Below are 24,641 nucleotides of genomic sequence, written 5' to 3' on the forward strand. Positions count from 1 at the left end.
TTCACTTGTCTGGTGCTGTGGGTACAATGTCCTGCTCATAGCTAGTTTTGTATATGTGTGCCAGGGATAAAAATGCAGGTCCTCATGTCTGTGTGCCAAGCATGTTACCAATCCCGGCTCCTAGCTGCTCCCCTCCTTTAAAATGCCATTTTGCAAGGCTTATCCTTGTTATTTTATTTTCTCTATAACAATAGTTTTCTAGAATGTCCCAAAAAGCTCCGTAGAGAAGCAGAGAGGGACTTCACTCCCATCTTTACTTTGGCATTTACGAATCACCTGCTATGCCCTGCTCCTGACATCACACAGGGAAGAGCTGAGACCCCGGGGGAACCTGGCTCTCATTTGGATTTCTGCCAGATGCCCAGTGAGCTTGGAATCACTCTTTGTATTCTTATTAAAACATTTCATGTGTATTTTACTTATTTTTGTGTGTGTGTGCACCTATGTATGTGTGTGAATATACATAAGCCACACTATTTATATGGAGACCAGAGGACACCTTGTGGGAGCTGGTTCTCTCTTCTGACATTGGGGTCCCAGGGATTGAACTCAGGTCATCAGGCTTGGCAGCAAAGCCTCTACCTGCTGAAGCATCTCGCCTCTCTTCTGACGGGCTTTCATCCTGGGCTCTGGAGTCCAGCCTATCTTGAATCTCCATTCATCTCTGAACATTATCTGTGTGACTCCAGGCAGGTGAATTAACTTCCTTGTGCCTCAGTTTCCCTGTTTATAAAAATGAGGTGCTTTCACTTAATTGTATGGGGTTACTGTGAGGGCTCAGTGAGACAGTGAGGTTTGTCAGGCTCTCAGACCGCATGAAGCACCTCACTTGCTTGCTTACTTGGAGGGACTGCAACTTCTCCTTCCTGGCCCCAGCGCCAGGCCAGACCGTTTCATATTCCTCTCTTCCTCATCTCTGTGACTCTGTCAGTGCTGGGGCATCTTCCCCATGGCAACTGTTGATGTTTCAAACAGTCTTGTTCAGGTACTGCCTCTTCAGTGCAGTCTCCTGGGTCATCCAGTCAGAAATGCCTGCTCTTGCCTCTTAACCTTATGAGGAATGTCCAATGCTGTCTCACAGAAGGGTCTTCCACCCATCAACCTGTCAGAGCTACCTGGGTAGACCACAGGGATCTGTGGGGAACTCTTTTAGAGGCAGAGGCTAACGCCATCTGGGTACCAGGGAGCCACAGGTCTGGGGCGCTAATTTCTACGGGCTATAAATAACGGCCTGGAACCACGGCAGGGGCCAGGGCTGCACCAGGTGGAGTAAGGTAACCACCGAGCGGTGACGGGCCTGCCCAGGCTTCTCAGGTGACAGGTGCCTGTGGAGAGAGGCAGTTTTGGCTGTCCTGAGCCACACCTGGTCCCATGGGACCCAGGCTGGTCTTAGAACCGAGGTACCACTAACGTTAGAGCTGGTCCAAACACGAAGCAATATTTCTTGTCCCTTACCCCACTTGACAGAGAGGGAAACTGAGACCCAGGTAATTGAAAATTAGGGCTCAGGTTCTTGGACTTTCAGGAACTAAGGAGCCCTTGCCAGGGAACACCCGTGTGCTGGCTAGGGCAGGGCAAAGCTCTGGTTTGAATTCTCAGTGTGTCCCACATCCATCATCCCACATGGCAGTGACCTTTGAAAGGTGTGGTCACCTGACTTTGCCCTTGGGAATAGAGCAACAGTACTGTGATGGTTCTGATAGTCGCAGTGGGTCAGGGTTAGTAACCATGGTGAGAGTTCTGAGGAAGGATGGGCTGAGCCCCTTTTCTGGCTCTCATCTTTTCTGCCATCTTCTACCTCTCCAGATGTGGGTCCCTGACCTTGACTTTTAATCTCTAGAACTCTTAGAAATACGGTTTATAAGATGTCACTCAACAGATATCACTACCCAAGACAGATGAGGATGCAGGGGGCGTGGGAGACCCAGCATCCCAGCCAGGTGCCAGCCTCCTCTTTTCTGGGTGCTTCCTTAGCACCCTGGGGCACTAGGGGACCTGGGATGAGAACCACTTTCCTGAATTCCCATGTCTTTGGCTCATCCAGCGTCTGCAGACAGACTTGCGGAGGACTCCACCCTTAGGGAGCTTGCGGTCCTCTTCACACTCACGCAGGCAGGGCAGACCTAAGAAGTCTCACCCCAGGTGACAGTCTAAACACACGGTACAAACAAACCAACTGCATTAATAGCTCTTTCTTTGCTGTGACAAAACATCCTGGCAAGAGCAATTCAAGGGAGAAGGGTTTGTTTGGCTTATCATTCAAAGAGGATGCCGGGCATTATGGAGGGTGATGGGGAGGATGTGGGCCATAGTGGAGGGTGTGATGGGGAGGATGCAGGGCATCATGGAGGGTAATGGGGAGGATGCGCGTCCTAATGGAGGGCGATGGGGAGGATGCGGGTCCTCATGGAAGGTGACGGGGAGGATGTGGGCCATCATGGAAAGCGATGGGGAGAATGCGGGCCGTCATGGAGGGCCATGGGGAGAATGCAGGGCATCATGGAGGGCCATGGGGAGGATGCGGGGTACCATGGAGGGCCATGGGGAGGATGCCGGGTATCATGGAGGACAATGGGGAGGATGCGGGGTATCATGGAGGGCGATGGGGAGGATGCGGAGTATCATGGAGGGCGATGGGGAGGATGTGGGCCGTCGTGAAGGGCGATGGGGAGGATGCGGGGTATCATGGAAGGCGAGGGAGGCTACAGTAAGAAAAACTGGTGACACTGCATCCCGTTAGGAAACAGAGAGTAATGAAAGCCGGTGCAAAGCTCACTTTCTCCTTTTTATACAGTCCAGGATCCCAGCCCAGGGGATGGTGCCACCCACAGTGGGCAGGTCTTCCTTAATAAACAAGATATACATATATAATATTAATATACATAACATTAGTTATATGATGTAAATTAATATACTTAATACATTACTTCATAGCAATACTTAATATATACCTTAATAAACAAGGTATACAGCTACCATATATATGACACACACAACACACACATATGCACATAAACATGATAACTCCCCACAGGCATGCCCAGAAGTCTGTCTCCTAGGTGCTTCTGGGTCAAGCTGACAACTGAAATTTACCACCACATCAACTAAACTCAGACTTTACAAAACCACCTACAACCTGTGGCTGGAGACCCCTGCTCTTCGAAGGCTTTTCTAGGGACTTCTCATGTCTCACACTCACCTTGGTCCTTACTCCAGGTTCTTTATTCTTGCTGTTCTCCACTGAGACCGTACTTTTCCCCTATAGTTGGGCAGTCAACGCCTCCCTGTTCTTTGAGTCTAGTTCAGGGGGAGCCTCCTCCAATTTTGATGCTCACTAGGTGGCATCAGTGCTTTTTTGACCTCCAGTGCACTCCCTCTCAAGACAGTCATTCCTGTCTGTCACATTCAGAAGCCCGGGCGCATTGGAGATACAGGCTAATGGAGGGGCTCTGAGCCTCAGTTTCCTCCTATGTTAGGTGGGATGGAAACAGTTCCTGGTTCCCAAGGCTGATGGGGAAGCAGTGGACACAAAACGATGAAGGCTGGCACGCTGCAGGTGTGCTCTAACTCATCTATGGTGTAGCAGCTGTGGTCAGTTCCCCGTTGCAAGAGGAACTGCTCCTACACCAGAGAGTGATGAGGCAAGCATCGCTTACAGCCCACTTGTGACTCCTTCTGGGATCTTTAGGAGGTTGGAAGAAGGATTTCTGCCTCTGCTGCATCCTCCCCACTGGCTGGACTGGTGCCCTGACTGCCTACAAACTCTAAAGTAGTTTCTGGCTCAATTATCCTGACCTTGGACCAGAAGTGGGTGTCCATGAAAGCTGTCTGGTCCTCAGCATCTCAGATGCAGTCATGTAACACATATATTATTCTGTTCCCTTGGGAACGTTTGGACGCTATCTCAGGTCTCTTTACAGAAGAGGAGGCATGGTTCAAACCTGTGCATAGTAAATATGCAACACACAAGACTCGAAGCCAACGTCCTTGCCTTTTGTCCCTGTTTGTGAACACAGAGGTGGGTGCTTATCTACTCTGTAAAACGATGATGGCTCTGTTATGAGAATAAAGTGACTCTTCCACCCCACGTTTCCATTTTCCGTGGAGCCTGCTAGGAGCCTATGCTGAAAACATTTGACCTGGACACGGCTGCCCACTGTCGGTGACAGCTGCCCAGCAGCCTTCTGCTTTTTAGCACCTTCACTCAGTGGGTCTGCCTAAAGCAAGGTCCCCTCCTGCAAACACCCCCTCTGTGACTTGCTGCAAGTGTGGCTGTGCAGAGCATTGCTGAATGGCTGTCAGGGCCACCATGGCCACCCGTCCCACTGAGGTCACATGGCTGTCAGGGCCACCCATTCTGCTGAGGTCACCCCAGAGCCTTCTGGTCAACTGCAGTGCGGTCCTTCCTTGGACTGCTCTCTACTCTCCCCTGTCCCCCATGACAGAGTAGTGTAACCGGGACAATCCTCAGCATGCACTTATGGGCTCCCAGCTTTATTCTATTGATGATTCAGAGGCTGTGTGGGTGCCACTCTGGGGAGCTGCTTCACTGACTCACAGGGGTCCCGCTCAACTCGCTTTTAAAGGACTTTTCTCCTTGGCAGAGGTGTTTCAGGGAGGGTACGGATGCACTCCAAAGCAAATAGCAGGCATTTAAAAAAAAACCCATAGACTCCTGTGTGTTGTGCAAGATCACTTATCTGCCACGATTGGGTGCCGGTCCCTGACCACTAATGCAGGCCTAACATATCCCCTTCAGCCATACAGACACCACCAGAGAAGAATGACAACAGCTAGTGCTGAGGTCACAGCCACCATGTGTCAGGCTCAAATCACATTGTAAGATTTTCTTTGCTTCTTACAGCAATGTCATGAAGGCCACACAGTCTCATTCCATGTTACAGATGAGGAAACTGAGGTCCAGAGAGGTAGATCACTGACCCCGTGAGCCACAGTCAGACAGGAAGAGGAACCAAGATTTGGCCGTGACCCCCGCCAGTCTCCTCACTGCTGTGGTACCTGTCACAGGCTGGAACATGCTGGCTGCCTCGGTGTTTCCCTGGTTCTCTGGATGTGATCATGAAGGGACTGAGTTGGGCTGCTGACTGGAGTTGGGGTGTAACTGGTATTCTGGGCCCTTCCATGTCCCTTAGCTGTCTTCTCTATCTCTTCCCTCTATACAGGCTGAGCACTCCTCAGGAGCAAGGTGTCTGCTTTGCCTCCCCCTGGTCATGTGAGCCTAGGAGCTCCTGTGGTTCTGGTTCTAGTCCCTCTTTAACCTCTATTGGCCTTGGAGAGACAGATCTGATTGGTTAGGGAGTGGTCATGTGACCACAGGTGGCCCAGTGAGAATCTTTGCTGGGATACAAAGGGGCGTGGTTATGAGGAAAGTGATGTTTTTTGCTTCTGGGGAGACTGGTAAGGGGAGGGCCTGAGTCTTCCTCTCCTCTGAAACAGAGCCAACACCAGGAGGGCAGAAGCTAAGCAGAGCAGGAGAGATGGATGGTCATCCAGACAGCACTGAAAATCCTGGAGTCAGCCATGCCTGGGGCTCACATGTCTGTGTGCAGACAGGAAATTTCTTCTATGGTAGAAGCATATGTAAGTGACTGTCCACCAATAGCAACTAGTTAATCATGCAATGAGATTCTGTTTCTTTTTCATTGCGACACTGTTTCATTGAGACACTCTCTCATGTAGCCCCGGCTAGCCTTGAACTCCCTATGTAGCCAAGGATGTCTGTGAACTTCTGGTTCTCCTGTGTCTATCTACCGAGTGCAGGATTATAGGTGTGCACCACCATGCCTGGCTTATGTGGTGCTGAGAATAGAACTCAGGCCTTGTGCAAGTCAGGCAAACACTCTACCAACTGAGTCATATTCCCAGCCCCAAGAGATGACTTTAAAAGAAAACTTCTAAAAATATTTTGAGTTGCTCTCTCCCAGAGGCAAGAGAAGGGGATCCAAACAGCATTTCACAGAAGAAAACCAAATCTGCAAAGGTCTCAAGCTCCCTTAGCAGGAGGGCTGAGGTGAGTGCTGTCCTCTTGCCCTGGTGAGAAGGTGGCTAAATTTCACAGCCTAGGAATATCTGTGAGCCCTTATCTTCTGAGTTTCACAACATACAGGGATAAGAGTCCTACAAAGGAGCAGCAATCCTTCTAGAAAGACCTACAGGGAATGGGGAGGCCTTGTCACCTGTTTCCAGTCTGTGGAGGTGTCCCTGTGTGCAATCTGAATCCCAGAATCCCCTATCTCACCTTGTCTGGGATGCCACTACATCTCTGCCTGCCTTGATTTCCCAGCTGACCCCTCAGGGGCCCAGTGTCCTGTGGGGAGACACGCCACACGAGAATAGAAAGACAGAAGGCTCCATTCACTGTCCTGCCCCTGCTGGGTTCCCAGGCTGTGGCAAATACAGTGATGGTTCTGGTTCTAAACCACAGGAGCCATTTTCCATCCCAGTTCCTATGCACAAGACACAATCCATCTCCCACGAACTGTTCCTCATCCTTTGCCCCTTGCCCCATGGTGTAGGTTGGCTTGGCAGTCATCTAAAATTACCACAGGCTCCCCTTTACAACAGCAGCGTGGTGTCAAGTTCCCAGTGCTGGCCTGGCCCCTTTGTCTCCCTTATTCTCCCCACCAAGAGACACTCAGTGATAAACATCCTACAGGGACCTATTGCAGGAGGAACCCTTCCTGTGGGGCGAGGGAGGGAAGGGTGAGGGCCGCAGAGCCTCCCATAGCTCAGGGCCATGCTGGGCATGGGGAATCAGAGCTACCTGTCTCATAAGTGACATAAAGTATTCCATGTCCTTTCTCCAGGTCCCAGCTCCATCCCTCGCAGGGAAGGGCACCAGGGCACACTTGTCTCTCCCTCACCCCTTCTTTCTGTGGATACTTTTTAAGCTACTATTCTCTTTACCAGGTGTGGGACATCCCAGGAAACAACGCAAGCTTCTGCTCCAGGCCTGGGCCCCCAACACTGGTCTCCCCACTTTCCACCTCCTCAGAGAGTACATATACTCTGCTCTGGGGTCTTATCTGCTCCCCTAACTCCAGGGCCATATGTTCTGCTTTTAAAAACGCTCAGTATGGCGATGGCAAAGGTGACCTGCTTCTCCTTGGCTGCATCAATGGGTTATGGAATCAAATGGCCACCAGGGGCTGTTTTCACCCTTAGCCACAGATCAGGCATCAGGAGTTAGTTTCACTGAACTCTCTGAGTAGCCCTTGAAGACAAAGCCACACAGGATTGAAAGAGTATGGGAAGAGAAGGACCAGCAGGTGAACAAGGGAAGGAGTTTCCCAGTAGCAGACGTGGAAAGGGACTGAGTACAGAGGGTGTGCTGGCCTCGTGGTGTGTCTCTAAAGTCAGCCCTCTGGGTAGACAACCCAGAACTGCTGGTCACAGGAGCTCAGCCCATGCCTTTGGTGCAGGAAGTGGTGCTGCAGGCAGAGCCACACTGCTGGAGGCCCCAGACCCCCGTCTGTCACTCAGAGAACTTTCTGCATAAATTTAGCTGGGTGAGTGGAGACCTCCATATGCAGGGCTGGAGCAGCGTCCTGCACTAGTCTCTGGTCTCCATAGCAGATAAATGGCAGGGGGTGTCCGAATGGCCAGTGTGAGTCTCCATCTGGAGTGGGCACAGCCCAGACCATGTGACTTCTGGATTAGAGGCTGGGGCTCGGGGGGGCTAAGCACTTTTTTAAATCACAAGTTCCAATACAGGGGGACAGGGGCTGAACCTGAAACAGCAGGAAGAAAAGTGTTAGGGAGCCCAATCATGCTTATGCTTGGTCCACCAGGGGGTGCCCTGGGTGTGACATCATACCCATCTAAGTGGTAGTGTGGCCTCCGCAAGTCTGCAGAAGGGGATAGTTTTTTCAGGAACACACATATGGGGGTGCCACAATACTAGATATGAATCCAGAGAATCATATGCCATCCTTTCGGGGCAGCATGACTACCTCTTCCATAATGTAAAGAACAAAAAAGCCGCTGCTGCTGAATGCCTAGACACTGGACACTTGGCTTGTCTCATCCAGTGTGACTGGACTGTCATTGTCCCCTGAGTTCCTCCACATTATCCTCACTGCAAGCCCAGAAGATCACTGCTATCACTAGCGCCACCATGGAGACAAGGAAACAGGCCGAGAAGCTGAATAACATGCCCAGATCCCACAGCTGGAGAGTGGCAGAGCTGGGATTTGAACCCAGATCATCCACATCTGGAGATGTGCAGCAGTCTGCCTTTTGGACCCTCTCCACATTTCCATCTCTGTTGCCAAACAAGAAGCACTTTCTAGAAACCAATGCAGCAGGATTGGTTAGTCCAATGGTGGATTTCTCCCCTCAGAGCTCTTTCTTTCTAGAGATCTTAAGTCCAGAGAAGCAAACAAGGCCCAGAGGCACAGGGTAAATAGGCTCTTATTTACTCTTGGGACTTAGCTTCTCACCATGTCCTGTGTCTGGATTTTTGCAAGAAGCAGTATTCTGTGCCATGCTACACGTGTTCTTGTCTCTTGCCTCCATAGCCAAACCCAAACATCTCCTCCAGGAAGCCTTCCAGATCCTCCCTGTCTACCTGCCTCCCCTCTCCTGGGAACCATCAGCTATCCCTGCACTCACTCTCAGTTATCTGTCTGCTATGTGGATGCTCAGCTGTTGAGAGGCCTCCCTTTGGGCTGGAGATTCAGTGAACATATCTCAGAATGTCACTGGGCAGCTATTTATCCTTTTTTCGGTGGCCGGCACCAGGCTGGGTGCTAGGTGCTTAGAGAAAGGAGACCGAGTCCCTCTCCTCAGGCTCCTACTCACTTCCCTGGCAGAAAATGGTTGTTAGTGCTAGAGCTTGGTCAGGTATGGTCCCATGCCCCGGCATGCAGAGAGTCACACTAGGGTTGTTAATCTGGGTTCCACACCTGTTGGACACTTTGATGCAGTGAGCCAAACCTGTTTTTGACATCCATTCTTTGCCTGGGGAGAGGATCACAGCTTCCATCAGCTCTCCCTAGATCTACGGTCCAGGGATATTGAAAGCAGCACCCTGGTCCCCACTTTGAAGGCAAAGGCCGCTTAGGCATCTCTGCCTCCTGGCAGGCCAGGTACCAGCTGGATGGCAGGTAAACATGGTCCATTGTGCCAGAAATGCACTGGTAGGAACATGGGGGCGGGATGCAGCATCCCCAGGCAGAATCCTTACCCTTCTTAGGGCACCACATGGTTGTTTTAAACCTAGATTCAGATTAGATGGTTTCTTTATGCCCCGCTCCCAACTGAATCATGCTGCCAGACTTCTGGCTCAGTTTATAGGCAAAGTATCAGTGAGGACAGTCAGAACAAGAAGAACCAGCCTTCCTCAGCTTTTCCTTCTGGACCAAAAGGGAAGACCACAGATACCCAGCAGACACTGGGAGGCAGCAAGGAACCAATTTGTGACCACTAGCCAATCCCGAGTTCCATGAAGCAGCTTCAGCACCACTGGTGCAGGGATGACGTCCTAGTAGTGTCCAGCCATGGACACAGGACTTGGGGGACAGATTTCTTCAAACTTAGCAGCGACCCACAACTCAGACTGCATTCTTTACCTGAGGGAGTCACTGCTAACTAATGAGAAAAGTCATCTTTGCCACTTGCTGAGCACCTACTGGGTGCCCAAGTCTGCACTGAGCTTTGCACTGGAAGCACTGGCTTCATAGTCCAGAGGGAGAGGCCAAGGCTCAGGGCAGCCATTGTTCTAGATCACAGGCCTGGGAGAGTCAGGGCAGAGACACCTGCCTGTTCCTCTGGCTCTGTGTAGGGAAAGCCTCCCACATGGCCACAGTGGGTAACTAGCAGTAGACAGATGAGGAACGGAGCCCCAGCAGGCTGGTTCTCTGCCTTTGGGAAAATGCCCCATCTCTAATTGCCTCTGGAAAGGCAGGAGCAGCAGAATGCCTCTCACTAGACCCCTCCAGGCCTGTTCACTTTGTGACCTTGGAAGACAGCCCCACTCCTCTCCAGGGCAGAACCTACAAAGACATCCATCAGCTTGTCAATCACAGCCTGTAATTGGCTCCCCAGTCCATTCCACCCAGAGTTCCAGTGCTCTTCAGAGCTATTCAGAGCCTGGATGTGGGACAGCAAACTGGAGGTGGGGCATGCCGTGACAACTGGAATTCACTGCCTAGACAGCTGTGAGCACACCCTCCAGCCAGCCAGCTGGAAGGCACCTGGCATGGTGGGCAGATGTGGGCTAGAGGTTACAACCACAGTGTGGAACCCATGCTGTATCTAGACATGGGCAAGCAGGACATGGCTCCTATTGAGTCTCCTCTAGTCACTCTACTGCCGTACCTCTGACATCTCTTGCTTCTCACAGAGGTGGCAGTGCCTTCAGACTGACTGGTCACCTTCTCTCCAGAGTACAGCCTTTACCCAACTGTCTTACTGCCATTTTCTCTGCAAGTGACATAGGCCAGATGTGACCTGTGATGAGATTCGACCCCCTTGCTAGGACGCAGCTAGAATCTGAAGGCATTTGTGTTTCAGCCCACGTTGGAGACATTCCCCACTGTTAAATTTCATGGACACAGACTCGGGCACCAACTCTGCAGAAGCCTGTGTTTAAGCCTCCCGCACTTACCTTCAACAGGAGAGGTTTTGAGGCGCCGGCAGATGGCTTCAGTGTCCCCATATGTCTCTTTGATCTTGACCACAGCCTCGGTTCCCCGCAGCTCCATGAGGGAGCGCAGCTCCTCCATGGTGCACCCGAACTCGCCTCCATGGCTCGACTCATTTCTTTGGTTTTTGGAGTAAAAGTCGCTGTTGGTCATATCACCCATGTTTGCCGAAGTCTCTGCTCAGGCTGGACCTGAGGGTCAGCACTGGAAAAGGGGCTTCCGGGTGATGGCTATGTGTGGCTGTCCTCAGTACACCCTCACCAGAGGATAGTAGCTCGAGGCGGCCGACTCCGAATCCCAAGAGGTGGTGATGGCTGAGGTGGGCTGGCAACAGCACTGGAGAGCTCTGAGGAGTGTCCCCAGGAAGGGGGTGAGGTCCAGGGGCCACAGAGGCTCAGGGTTGTTGACCCAGGAGTCTCCATTCATTGGGGCCCATGCTGCTCCCTGGGGCTGGCATCTACATGGTCGGGAAAGCTCCTGTAGAGACAATCACAGAGTGGCTGATGAGATTCAGACACTGGGGTCCCATGGGACAAGTGCTTAGGAGGGTCAGGGAACAGGTGTTGACACGCCATCCTCGGGAACCCCTGAACACACACCCATGGACTTTACCACATGCATCTGGCTCACTCTCTCTCAACACACCTGCACACTGCCAATTCAATGGTTACAGTGCTATCCCAGGCATAGCATGAGGATACTTCAGGACACACCCTAACCCCATATGACACACTGACTTCCCACACATGTCCTGGGGTGCAAACGCCCTCTTGCCAAACACGACCCAGATGCTATATAACACACCAACCGGTCTCTGGGTGCCTATTCCCCTTCCACATACATACCAGCAGAGTTCCACTTCAGGTCACCCCAGTGCCACACATGGCCACATCTCTAGACAGACAACTGGATGTCCCCTCAGACACACACAGCTTTTCTCTGCTTCCCTGTTTCTGACTGGCCCTGTATGTTTACAAATGCTGTTGGTCCCCACTCTCATCTCCTCACCGGTTCCTGACACCTCCCCTACAACACTCCCTCTCACAGGCCCCGTATCCACCGACAGTCCCCCACTGCAGCCCTCCAGGCACTCAGACTGGTGCCAGAGCAGCCACCACATCTATTCATGAGCCTGTCCTTAGAGCCCAGAGCTCTGAGCTGGCATCCATGGAGCCCTCACCTGGAGCCCCCACCAGTCAGCACCAAGGACAGCAGAAGCAGCTCCCAGGTCCCTCTAGAAGCAAGGAGGAGGGAGTTAGTTCTCCTGGCTCTCCAGGCCACCTGTACAGGAGTGCAGTGGCTATGGGCTGCCAGGAAGAGAATCCAATCCTCCAGGACACCCAACACCAGCAGCCGAGGCCCCAGCAAGCGTTGGGTGACAAAGGGCCCCAGCTGAGCTCAGTTGAGCCTGGCACGGGGATCAGCCCCTCCCATCAGCCATAGCCAGCTGGCCCTCCTGAGTGGGAAGAGCGTGGGATGAAAGGAGGAAGAAAGGCCTGAGTTTCCCTCCACTCTCCACCTGTCTGACCTTTCTCCTTCACAGGCCTCTTCCCCTCATTTTAGAGGCACCAGTATCAGGTTGGTGTGTTTTCATTTTCTCAGTGGGGAGCCCCAGAGAGGGAAGGGAGCTTGCCCAGAGTCACGGAGAGCAAGTGGGCAGAGGAGCTCAGAGGGCATGATGTCCTTCCCTCTCCTTCCTTGGGGAAGCTTTCTCAGTAGTTCTGGGCGGGGTGGATCATGCAGGCAAACACTGGCAGGAAATCCGTGTCAGAGTTAACGGGGCTTTCCCGCATCCTGGCTGAGGCAGCCTGGGCCATCCTCCGGGAGGCACTTCTTACAGAGATTGGAAGTGCATCATGGTTTATGGTCATTGGGGCCAACAGGTATCCTACAGAGCAGAGCATGGTGTGGACATGATGTCCCAAGAAGAGACCTGGGCACCAGAGAAACAGTGTGTACCCAGAGATTCCGTCCAGTGCAGAGGTGGCCCTGCAATGGCACCATCCTGACTTACCTCAGGAGCAGGTGAGGTGGAGGCCAAATCTGTGTACATGAATATAAACAGTAATCCCTTCTCCCTTCTCCCTCGTTTTTCTTTGAGACAGAATATCCTCAGACTTGCTACGTAGCTGAGAATGACCTTGACCTTGAACTCTGGATCCTCCTGCCTCGACCTCTAATGTGCTGGGGTTACATGTAGGCACTGCCACGTAAGGTCTTTCCCCTCCATTCCTTAAACAAGTATCATACATCAGATGCCATGCTAAGAGGTCTCTGTACGTATACTATTACATATGAGGGTTATGTGTGCAGGTCAGCAGTACAGTGCTTACCTCACATGCTGGGATTCATCCCCCCCCCACTTCATCACACACACTTCATGTAGTTTCATCTGCTAGGAACTAAGTTCCAAGGGTGTAGACAGTATATTTCATGTGTTGCTATGGCCAAAATCTTAGTATCTTAGTATTTATCCTATAAACTATGGATAAATGAATGAAATAAAAAGCAAGGAATGTCTCATTGAGGTGTTTTTTTTTTCTTTTTGAGACATTATCTCTTGTAAGCTGCCTTCCAGGGATCTTGAACTCCCAATACTCCAGTCTCTACCTCCCAGATGTTGGCCGTACAGGTTCCACCATGCCCAGCTTCCCACTGGGTCTTTACAATCCGATGGGGCGGATATCATAATTAAGCCATTTTACTGACAAAATAAATGAGCCCCATGGGACTGAAGAAATTTATCCAAGGTCACACGGGGGGTATGTTAGGGAATTTCAAATTTTGGACTGTGGTCCACCACTCCATAGGAAGAGCCTGGCTGAATATGTTCTAGGTATTGAGTCTCTTTGGGAAGTGTTGGCATCCGAGACTGAGGCTTACTATTCTTCCCAAGGCTACAAGAGATTGCAGGTCTTCAGCAGGATGCCAAACCCAGTATGCACCAGCTGTAAGAGGTGTTAGAAGCTCGCTCAGAGCACAAGGTTGGAGGAGGCCTGGGAAACAGGGAGGACACGGGGCTTGTGTGTTGAGCAGCACACTTTCTACTTCAGACTGTACCTTGTGGAAGTCCAAGAAAATAGGAGAAAAAAAATCCAAATAGCCGGAGATGATGATCAAACAAGGCAGTGTAACTTGTGAGTAACTCCTGTGGGTTGGCAGGAATGGACCTAGAATTTGAACCCAGGAGGCAAAGGTAGAGAGGCTCGCTTATTCCCGGAGATTCAGGGCCTTGGCTTGTGATACTCCCTCAAGGAGTTCTCACAAGGCCTAAACCAAGCACCATATGGGAAGCAAAGTGGCTTGCAAACCACAAGGGGCTTTTAAACCTAAGGTGCTGTTTCCTTCCCTCCCTTGATACCTGTGGCATGGCTTACAGGCACTGATAATTACTTCTGTGGCAGCACACGCCAGGAGAAGCGTTAGCAGCAATTATCTCTGTTATCATAATAGCAGGCACGAGCTAATGGGCAGCTATTGGTATTAAGGACTACGGGTTAAGATCAGCTGATTGTCATCAGCCTTAGCCACCTGATCGCGCATCTATCTGCCCACTCACCATCTTCCTTCCTTCCCTCTACACATTGGTCCATCCATCCATCTGTCCACCCACACAATGTCTTACTTTGCTTCCCTCAACCTATCTATCCATCCACCCACACATCCCTCTTTCCATCATCTTTCTACCCACCTATCCATTCATCCATCCTTCAGAACATCCATTTACCCATCCATTCATACACCATCCAACCTGCTCATCCATTTATCCATCATTCTCCTACCACCTATCTGTCTGTCCATCCATTCATCCATCCATGACTCACCCTCCTTTTCTTTCCTTCCTTCCTTCCTTCCTTCCTTCCTTCCTTCCTTCCTTCCTTCCTTCCTTCCTCTGCCCTTCCTTCCCTCCCTCTTCCACCTCACTCCTTCCCTTCCTCCCATCTTCCTTCTACCCATCTATCAATTTACTACCTGTGCATCTACCTTCCTACTCACCCGCAATCTTTTCAATGACAGTATTGTGGGAAGCTTTGGTGCCAGGCAATGAATAATCAAGATCTGGTCACTTCTCCCTATGACCTTACAATCAGGGCAACAATAAAAATCAGGACTTCCATGACTTGACGTGCACCAGTCATGCAGAGTCCTGGGTGCTGCAGACACTTTGAGTAGGTGATAGCCTTTCTTGTATGTAAAAAGAGGCTGCCCCAGAAAGAAATAGAAATACATAACTGGCTGTCAGTAAAGGTCAAGGGGACTGTGAGAGAAAGTACAGAGGGATGCAAGTCTGAGGTAACCAAATCAGTCACGACTTAGAGTCTGAGGCACTCATAGGCGGCTCTTCTTCTGATGCTGCTAATCCCCCATCTCCACATCTCACAGACACCTGCACAAGGTCACCATCATGCTGTGTGCCTTGTTTTTTATTCTTAAATTGCACAGTTTATTTGGGACTTGTTTTGCCTGGGAGAGATGATCAATTAAAAATGATGGGATTCATAGCCACAGAAGCACTTGGTAGAACTCCAGTGATCTCAGGCAGAGAGAAGGAACTAATGACTCAGAAGTGTATGCCAACTCTATCGGCCACCAGGTTACAAGAGCCTGCAGCAGCCATATTTTCAGTACTTGTCTCCACTTAGGTCTTGGCCTTCCTAGCAGCTGCTGTCCTCCTTGGCTTCAAGTGTCCTTTCTATCTCTGACCATCCAGCCTGAATATGTGCCCTTGGCTCGGTGCATGAATCCCATGTCATTGCTCGGACCTGGTGAGCTGTCTGTCCCCTTTGCAAGAGGCCTGGAGACCCACACGTGGAGAGGAACTATGCCTCCCATGGAGCCTGCATAGTACTGGCATGTTCCCTAAATGTTTAGAATGAATGAAGCCCTAGGTCAGTCCTCAGGCTGCCATCTCTGAGATGGATGAATATGTTGCTAGGTGGGTGGAAAGATGTTGGATGGATGGATGTGTAGTGGGTAGATGGATAGATGAAGACTGGAGAGATGAAGAGAGGGAGGCATAAATGGAGGAAAGATGGATGTCTGCCTGCGTGGATGGATGGATAGGTACATGGATGGAAAGCAGGGAGGGAAAAAAGGGAGGGAGGCAGGTTGAGAAACAGAGCAGGAAGTAACAGTTCAGTGAGCTTTTTCTCCTTGCATACCCAGCTTCTGTGGTGTGACCTAGATCAAGCCCCTTTCTTCTTGGGGCCTCAGTTTCCCATGTGACAAGTGAAGAGAGTAGACTAGCCTTCTCCATGGTCCCTTTTAAGGCTCTGAAGTTCCAAGCCATTCAGAAACCAGAACATTGTGGTAATATTGGATTTATGAATTTTGTTTCCTCTGAGCATTTAAATGAGTGTGTATTGTTAGATTTCAATGAGTAGAGAATAGGTTAGGGGGCTTTGGCAAAAGTCTTCCCAGGAGAGACACTGACCGAGGAAGGACATTTTATATACATGGGCATATAAGTAAATATATATATATATAATATAAATTTATAAATTACATATATGCAAGGTAATTTAACAGAGGGACTCTATATTTCAAAGGAAAGATTTTAAAAAAGCAACCCCTAGCTCAAACCAACAGCTTTTTCAGATCTGAGCTGAAGCATGCCTGGTAGCTGGGACGGTTGCAAATGAACTGTCTGCTAAAAATAGCTCTTGGATGCCAAATCCTTCTGTTTTAAGAGGTGCTGAATTTAAATGCCACCTGAATATGTATTTTTAAAGTCACCACTTTCTTTGAATCATCCCTGGAAGCAAGAACTGGTACGGGGACACAAGTCCAGTGTGGAGGTTCCTGGTCACCCAGGTCTGGCTCTGCCACTTATGCGGTTCTGGCAGGACTCTAATCTTTGTGCCTTGGTTCCTCCCACCCCCCAGATGGAAATCATCTAGTCAGCCGTGCAGGGTTTTGTAAGGGTTAACCGAGACAGAGTGTGGCAATTCCCCGACTATAGGAAGCATCTGTTATTTGGCGAATAGTCACTTCATTCACCTGCTTCTAACTGCCCAAGCTTGACTGTCCCAAGTGCCACCTTAACAAAAAAAAAACCCAAAGTGGATTTTGCTGCCCTTATTCCCTCTTGGGTACCATTCAGTTAGCTCAGCACATAGGCGTTGTCCCTTCCGCTGTGGTCTAAATGAATTAATTATCTCTCCCTTGGGACAGGACATTTTCTTTCCTCTCCTAGTCACAGGGGATCTGGGTAGGAAGGCCAGAGAAGCAGTAAGTTCAGCTCAGCAGGCAGGGAGACAGGAACAGAGGTCTTCTTGGACATCTTTTGGGAGGAAGTAATTTTCTCTGCATATGTACATTATAAAGGAAAGAGGCTAATGGCCTTGCGTGGGCGTGTGTGTGGGTTTGCAGATGAGTGTGGGGTTTGGCTCAGCAGGTGTGTTTGATGCTGGGTGCCTTAGTGTCTATGGGAGAGTGGAGGGGGTCCTCATAGTGCGTCAAATGTGTGCTTGGTGTGAGGAGCCCCAAGGGAGAGCCACACTGGCCACTGGATATGTGCAGAGGAGTGTGGGAGTTCTACTGAGTCACAGAGATCTGTGCTATCCCCTTCTGAAGGTCTGAGTCCTGCAGTGCACATGTGTATGTTTGAGGGCTCATCAAAGCGGGCGTTGACAACCTTAGCTCTGTATCCTCATAGCTGAGGAATGAGAACAGGGAAAGAAGAACTGGAAATGAATACCTCAGAAGCAAAGTTACTGCTATTTTTAGGCAGCTCCTATTCTGTTAACCAGAAAAGGGGGAAAAAAGGGGAAAATTCCCACAGAGAGAAGTCTTGAAAGCCTTGCAGATACAGGTGGCAGAAGTAGGGTGGGCAGTTAAGGACCTGGAGCTTCTCCACAATGGCAACTCCTTCCTTCCACTGTCTCTGGTCTCCAGAGGAGCTGCCAATGGTAGGTGGTGGGACAAGCGTCCACTTCTGGTTCTCCAGGTTCCTCATACATATACCCATGTATCAATCCAACTATATACCCGCCTGCTCATCATTCATCTACCTATCTCTCCACCTACTTAGTAAATGTACCCACCCACCCATCTAATCATCCATCAATACACCCACCTACCACTATCTACCACCCACCTAACCATATATCCACCAACTCACCTAAGCATCTTCTAGTGTATCCACATACCCACCTAATTATCCATCTATATTCCCACCTACTCATTAATTATCTATCAACCTACCTACCCACCCACCTATTCATCCACCAGTATACCCATACCATCATATACCACAACCATCTACCCACCCACCCACCAAATCAGCCATCCATTCATACACCTACTCACACACCCACCTACCTAGCCAACCACTTGTCTATCCATCCACCTACCAACCCACCCACTACCTACTCACCTACCCATCCATCCATTTACCATCTACCTCCCATTCTCCCATCAAGCCATCTACCCAACCACCCCATTCATCACTTACGACCTGGCCACCCATGAATCTAACTACCCACCCACCCACATAGCCATCCTCCCACCTACCAACCATCACCTAACTACTCATCTACCCACCACTTCCTAACTATCCAACCACCTATCACTCATTACCTAGCTATCCATCTGTCACCTACCACCTAACCATCCATCTACATACCATAATCTAACCATCTACTCATTCACCCATCCACCCACCTAACCACATACCCAACAATGTATATCTCAGGTCCTATCCAGGACACTGGGGTCATAGGGTGGGAAGTGAGGTACTCAGATCTTTCTTCCTCTGTATAAGATCTGCTCATCATGCCACCCAACCCTCATATGACCTGCAGGTCAGGATCTGGAGGCTGAGTTAGGAAATTACTATACAAATTTTAGTTTAGTGTTTTTAAGAATATAACCAAAGTACCCTTTGCCTTGGCATCATATCCTTTGGGTCCCAACCATGGCTTGACCATTACAGTCAACAATAATTGCATAGCAAGTGCCCTCCTTGCTTGTTTCTAATTTCCAGGCAAGGAGGCTGGGGATCCAAGGTGTAACAATGGTCAAGGTCACAGGGTGGAATTTGAAACAGCTGAAACAGATTAGCCACAGCCCCAAGCCTTTGTTTATGTGTCTCATCGCCCTTTACCAAGCATATCCTTGAACAATGCTACCTCTCTCCTGCCTCAGCTTTCTCTTCTGTAAAGTGAGATTATGGATTGGACAGACACTCAACTTGCCATATTAATGACACTCTTAAGGACCTTCCTGCCCCTTGATACTGGTTTCTTAGGAACACACAATTTCCTGGACTTTTTTTTATTGCTACTGGTCTTCAGCAGGAAGGACTATGCCAGCTGCAGGACAAGTTCTGATTGGCTAGAAGAAGAAGAAAGGAGAAACACCCCATCAGGTGCATGGACTGGTTATAATTCACCTGCTGTCTGTGATGTCCACAGCTTGCCACTGAGGCCTCTGCACAGCAATATGTGCCACACAGGATGTTTGCTTTGTGCCTTTTAGGCTTAAAGACATCCCCATTGAAGAAATCTATGAATTTCCCGAGCAAGCTAAAATAGTCAAGTCATCAGCAGTTGGACACGAGAAGGACTCAGAGCAGCAAACTGAGAGGGTTTGCTTTTGGTTTCAGGAGAGGAATGTGCAGTGAGGCTGTGGATAGTGTTGTGCCTGGGCTGGGCTGAGTGATTTGGGCATCACCCTCTGAGTCCAGACACATACCTCAGCCACCTCTCGGATCCATTTCCTGTCCTATTGCAGCGTGGAACTTCGTTAGTTCCTCTGCAGTCCTGAAAGCTCTGAGATCTGAGATCCCACAGTGACTCTGTCCCTTTCAGGCATTGTTTCCTTGCTTTCCCCAGTCTCCTGCTCTGCCCTCACAGGCTACAACAGAGCCTTGAAGAAAGGAACAATAATCACAGTCATGGGGTTGAGATCCTTGCACTTAGGGCTATGACATGTAATCTCCACAATCCTGGTACCTCTTTAGCAGCTCAGGATCCTTTGATTTTCCAGAACCTAACTAAGGATCCTCAGGATTCTCTTTGATTTCCAGCAAAGCAAGGCTTTGGTGGACAGAATGTGATCACAGACAGGCCTCTAGCTGACGGATAGGTGACTGTGGAAGGCTGGGGCCCAGGGAGTAGTCTCTGGGGATGAAGTGTTGATAGATGACTGACAGAGGTTCTGGGAAGGACTGGGTGTCAGGGAGCCTTGATAACATCAGCCTTCTGCCACCCCCTGCAAGCTAATCAGCAGATGCTGGCATATGAGCTGTCCACACGGTCCTGGTGCTGAAGCAGGATCATTCCTTCAATTCTGCACTGCCAAGAAGACACCAGGGCAATAGGCTCCACTCGGAGCTGTCCTCAAGGCCGAGGTGCTGATTCAGAGAGAGGGCGGGACTGGAGGGAGGTGTGCTGGGGAGCTGTCCACGGACTCTGGTGCTGATAAGACAAAGTGTTAATGCCCCTAAAGCTCCCCAGGATAACAATGGTGGCTGTCAAGTTGAGGGGTTGAGAAGTAGAAGTTAAAGTATCTAGGTTCGGGATACAATGTGTGTGTTCTGGGAAGGGCACTGAGACTTTTCATGAGTTCTTGAGCAGGCACAGGGAGGTTATCTTTCACATTCAACAGTGATACTCAAAGGGCATTTCTCAGGAAATAGGTGTTGTTGCAGTGGATACACCCAGGCAGAAAGACACACCCTGCAGAAGGTCACTCAGTGCCATTTAAGTGAATGAGCAGGAGAACCCATTCGTACCTCACTCTCAGTTGCCCTCAACTCCAGAAATGCTAGCAACCAGTGGTTTATTCTTCCTCTGTGCAGTTCTTGGGCCTTTGCTCTTACCAGAACTGAAGGCATACTTAGTTAGGTTCTGGGAATACCCTCACTGAACTTACTAAACTTACTAAGTTATCTTCTCCACGGGGAAGGGGAAAAGATCCATACCTAGAGGTGCCAGGAATAAGACTAAGTTGGGAAATTGTTTTAAAATAGTTCAATGAGTCCCTTGGGATCTAGACCTAAGAGGCAGAGAGAAAAAGCTTCTGTGTAGCTTGCAAAAGTCTGTGGGACTGTGGGTGATAGGAATGACAAAGTAGGACTTAGGTCACAAGAGTGCAGGAGTCGAAGTGATCCTGTGGCAGGTGGCGTCTTTCAGCAAGGCCAGTCATTGCTCTTTCTCATCTATGCTTCAGCTGAGGAGTTCCTGGATTGGTGGCTGTGTACATATTGTTGTCATGCTTGAGCCCAACTTATCTCCAAGCAGACACTCCTTGTTGGAAAGTCAGCCATCTCTCTGATATCTTTAACTTGGTCTTAGACTTAGAAGAAAGGCATCAAAGGCCAGGAAGCCAGTAGCTGTGGTTGGTAACTGGGCTCCCTCCCCCATCTTAAAGATGTAATTTTCTTTATTCTATAATAGCATCTCCAGTAGTGCTTGAGATTCCCAAAACAGAGCTGCTTAGAGACAGTTCATTGAGGGTTGCTTATGTTGGCATCCCCAAGGGGCTAACTAAAACAGAGATGTGCAGCCCCACCATTCGTGCACAGATGAGTGTCTGAGTGCAGTTTAAAGAAGTTTATGGCCTCTCATACTTGATACGTCCTCATTACAGGTTATTGTTCAGAGCTATCCTGGTTGTCTATTTCTAATTCATTAAATGCTGTTTTCTGATAGGGCCAGGCCCTCAAGTTGAAAGCAGCCAACTTCAGGGATTTCCAGTCTCTAGATCCTTGCCTGTGATTGCTGTCCTGACCATACGTACCCTGGCTTCTTTGGGGGCTTGCTATTGTTCTTGCCCCTGGTATTTGTAAAACCTTTTCACCCCTTGGCAATGCTACCCACCTGGCATTAGCCTGCTTCCCAACATTGGTATTTTCACCTGTCTTCTACCCAGGATCTATGACTGACCTCCTTATGGCTGCCAAGTGTCCCCTGTGATGATGCCTTGGGCCCTCAGACTTGCTCAGACTTTCTTATCCTTCTGTAGGATCTGTGATTCTTGTGGAATCAATACTACTTCCCAGTAACACTTCCCCTTTTCCCAGCCATTCAGGTACTCAGACCTGGACAGCTCCTGTCTCTTCTTCCTCCTCAGGTTCTGCACTCTGGTCCAGCCAATTCACTCACATCTTAGGGCGCCTACGCTCTCCTTGCCCCACGTCCTCCTTTCAATTCTTGCAGCAAGGCTGGTGGCACCAGTCACATACAAAAGGCCCTGATGAGGCAGGAGCTACATTGTGTTCTGTGAACCTTATCTTACAGCAGTGTGCGGAGAGGAATATATGATACCCCTTTTGCAGATGAAAAAACGGAGGCTCAGAAATGTAAAATAGCAGCGTCTTCAAGAACATTCAGCTGATGAGTGGAGCTGCCCAGAATAGAGCTGAGACACAGCTCTGTGCCCACATGGCTGGGAAGATGACTCGTCGAGTAAAGTGTTGGCTACACAAACATGAAGGCCTGAGTTATGATCCCTAGACCCTGTGTGAAAACCTGGGAGTCGCTGGCTGTAGCGGTAACACAGTATCAAGGGCCAGAGACAGACAGATCCAGGGAGCTTACTGGGTAGCCATCCAGCCAAAATGATGAGCTTCCAGTTCAGCTAAGAGACCTTGCCTCAAGGCAACAAGAAAAGAGACAGGAAGAGATTCAGCTTCCTGATTTGGTTTCTAAATGTACTTATATGGAAATAGGCACCTCTAGACTCATGTGGGTGCACCACACCCACACCCATCATAACCTCCAACTCCCCACAACACACATATAACACACACATACACACAAACGCCATATCACACTACACTCACACCCACATCCTCTCACTACACCATACACATACGACACACCCACAACACCACATGCATATGTCATATACACATACACCAGAACCAGGTACCACACCTATATACGATGCAGACATTGTACCACACACATATACAGAAACCCACACCACACACATACCACACAAACACACCACACCATACCATACAGATACCACAGATCATACACACATCACATATATCACACACACCACACTACATACCCCACATGCATCCCTTTCACATCCTACCACACAAACTACACCATACACATGCCTCACATGCCCATACTCATACCACACACACACACACATACATACATACATACACACCACACATACATCACATCATATACACACATTCCACACCACACATACATACACACACCATAAATATATACCATACACGTATCCCACACACCCACGCACACTGCACAACCACAGTCACCTCACCCCCCCAAACCCCCCACCACATACACTCTAAAAGCCTCCAATAACTCCCTGGTGGCTGTTTTAAAGAAACCTGTTCAGGGCCTGGCCTTCAGGATCCTGTCCAGCTGGCTCTACACCAGCCCCTGGGGTCCTGGTCTAATGGCACCATCTGCTATTTCTGATCTAATTCATGCTCCTGCCTCCCCCATCGGCACATGTACCCTCTTCCAGAAGGTCCAGGCACCTATGTCTATTAACTACAACTTTACCTCCAAGACAAGCCAACTTCTCTGTAAAGTTCTCCATACCCTGCTCCATTTCAAAGCCTCACCCTCCCTGTTGCCAGTACCTCCACAGGCTTCTGCTTCAACATCACAGCCCTGGGGTGGTGTTTGCCAGCTCACAGCCCACCCCCATACAAGTGTGAGCATTCTAAGAACACAGCCCTCAGCCAGGCTGGACTCCACCACTGCTGTCTGTGCTACTGATGGAGAGCACCCAGAACAAAAGTCTCAAGGCCAAGTCTACATCTCCCGGCTGAAGTTGTGGAGATGTAGACTACATCCTCCTTATGTTGTCAAGATCCCCTCTGGAGGGCCTTCAGCCTCGGTCTCCCCAAGATGTTCTCAGCCTTCTTTGAGTCCTGTGCTCTTCGTGGCACAGCTCAACAGCTCAACCAAGTGTGCTTTCACCACAGGCAGTTGCTGTGCCCTGCACGCAGGCATGGCCTCTGCGAGCCCAGGTTCAACTCTGTGGCACAGCAGCTACCAGGACCTGACTTCCTACTCAAAGAGGCAAAGACGTGGCAAGCTGAAGAAGCTGGCTGGGGTCACTAACGGTGGGATCTGAATTCAGGAGGACTGTGTCCAGGCCTCAGCTCCAAATCATCAGTATGGCTGGGTGGTGGTGCACACCTTTAATCCCAGCACTCAGGAGGCAGAGGCAGACAGATCGCTGTGAGTTCAAGGCCAACTTGGTCTACAGAGTGAGTTCCAGGACAGCCGAGCCATTACATGGAGAAACTCTGTCTCCCAAAACAAGCAAACAAAAACAAAAACAAAAACAAAAACTAACCAACCAACCAAACAAAAAACTCTAAATCACCAGTATGACCCTGGACCCTGGTGGCAGGACACACAGCTGGAGTTAAGTGGAAAAGTGTCCCAGCCCTTCTGGTCCAATGGGGTCAAGCCCATGTGTTCACCACACCCTGTGTTAGGTCATGCAGGGAGACATACAGTCTGTCCTCAGTCTTTTCCCTTAGTCTCAGTTACCTCAGTCCTGGAGGTCGCAGCCAAGACACTCAGAATCTACAAAGGAGATGCTCAGACCACAGTGGGGGCCTGTGATATCTCCTACCCTAGGCTTGTCCTCTGCATCAGCTGTCTACTCTCTGGCCCCCAGAATCTCATGCCCTGTGGCCTGGGGCCGGGAGGCTGGTCAGTGACTATCCCAGTTAGAAGCAAGCGAGGAAGACCCAGCTCACTCTGCAACCCTCCCCTGACTTGGCACGGCTGTCCCCGACCATGGCGGAGACACGCAGAATCCACTTGGTACGTTGAACAGATGGTGCCACCTCTAAAAATAACTATGCTGTACCACACTCCCCGGCACAGCCGAGGCCTGCGACAGAAGGGGGTCCGGGTAAGGGTGGGGGCTGCTAGATGCTCTCACCAGCCATCTGTGAGAGGACAGATGCGAATGCAGCCTCCTGGGGAACATGGGCCCAGAGGACCCTAG

At 50.0% G+C, this 24,641-nt stretch overlaps 1 protein-coding gene across 4 annotated transcripts in view; it reads right to left on the minus strand.

The window, feature by feature from the left end:
* Atp2b2 (ATPase plasma membrane Ca2+ transporting 2) overlaps positions 1–24,641 on the minus strand; it is a 312,886-nt gene that overhangs the window by 92,525 nt on the left and 195,720 nt on the right. For all 4 annotated transcript variants that reach the window (XM_050148429.1, XM_050148430.1, XM_050148426.1 and 1 more), the window contains one exon: positions 10,631–11,144. In XM_050148429.1, the coding sequence (XP_050004386.1) occupies positions 10,631–10,829 (199 nt within the window). In that variant the 5' untranslated portion in view covers positions 10,830–11,144. The remainder of the gene's footprint in view (positions 1–10,630; positions 11,145–24,641) is intronic.

The sequence above is a fragment of the Alexandromys fortis genome, unplaced genomic scaffold (assembly GCF_014885135.2).
Source record: "Alexandromys fortis isolate MF-2015 unplaced genomic scaffold, M_Fortis_MF-2015_v1.1 scaffold_59, whole genome shotgun sequence".
In the NCBI taxonomy this organism is placed as follows: Eukaryota; Metazoa; Chordata; class Mammalia; order Rodentia; family Cricetidae; genus Alexandromys; species Alexandromys fortis.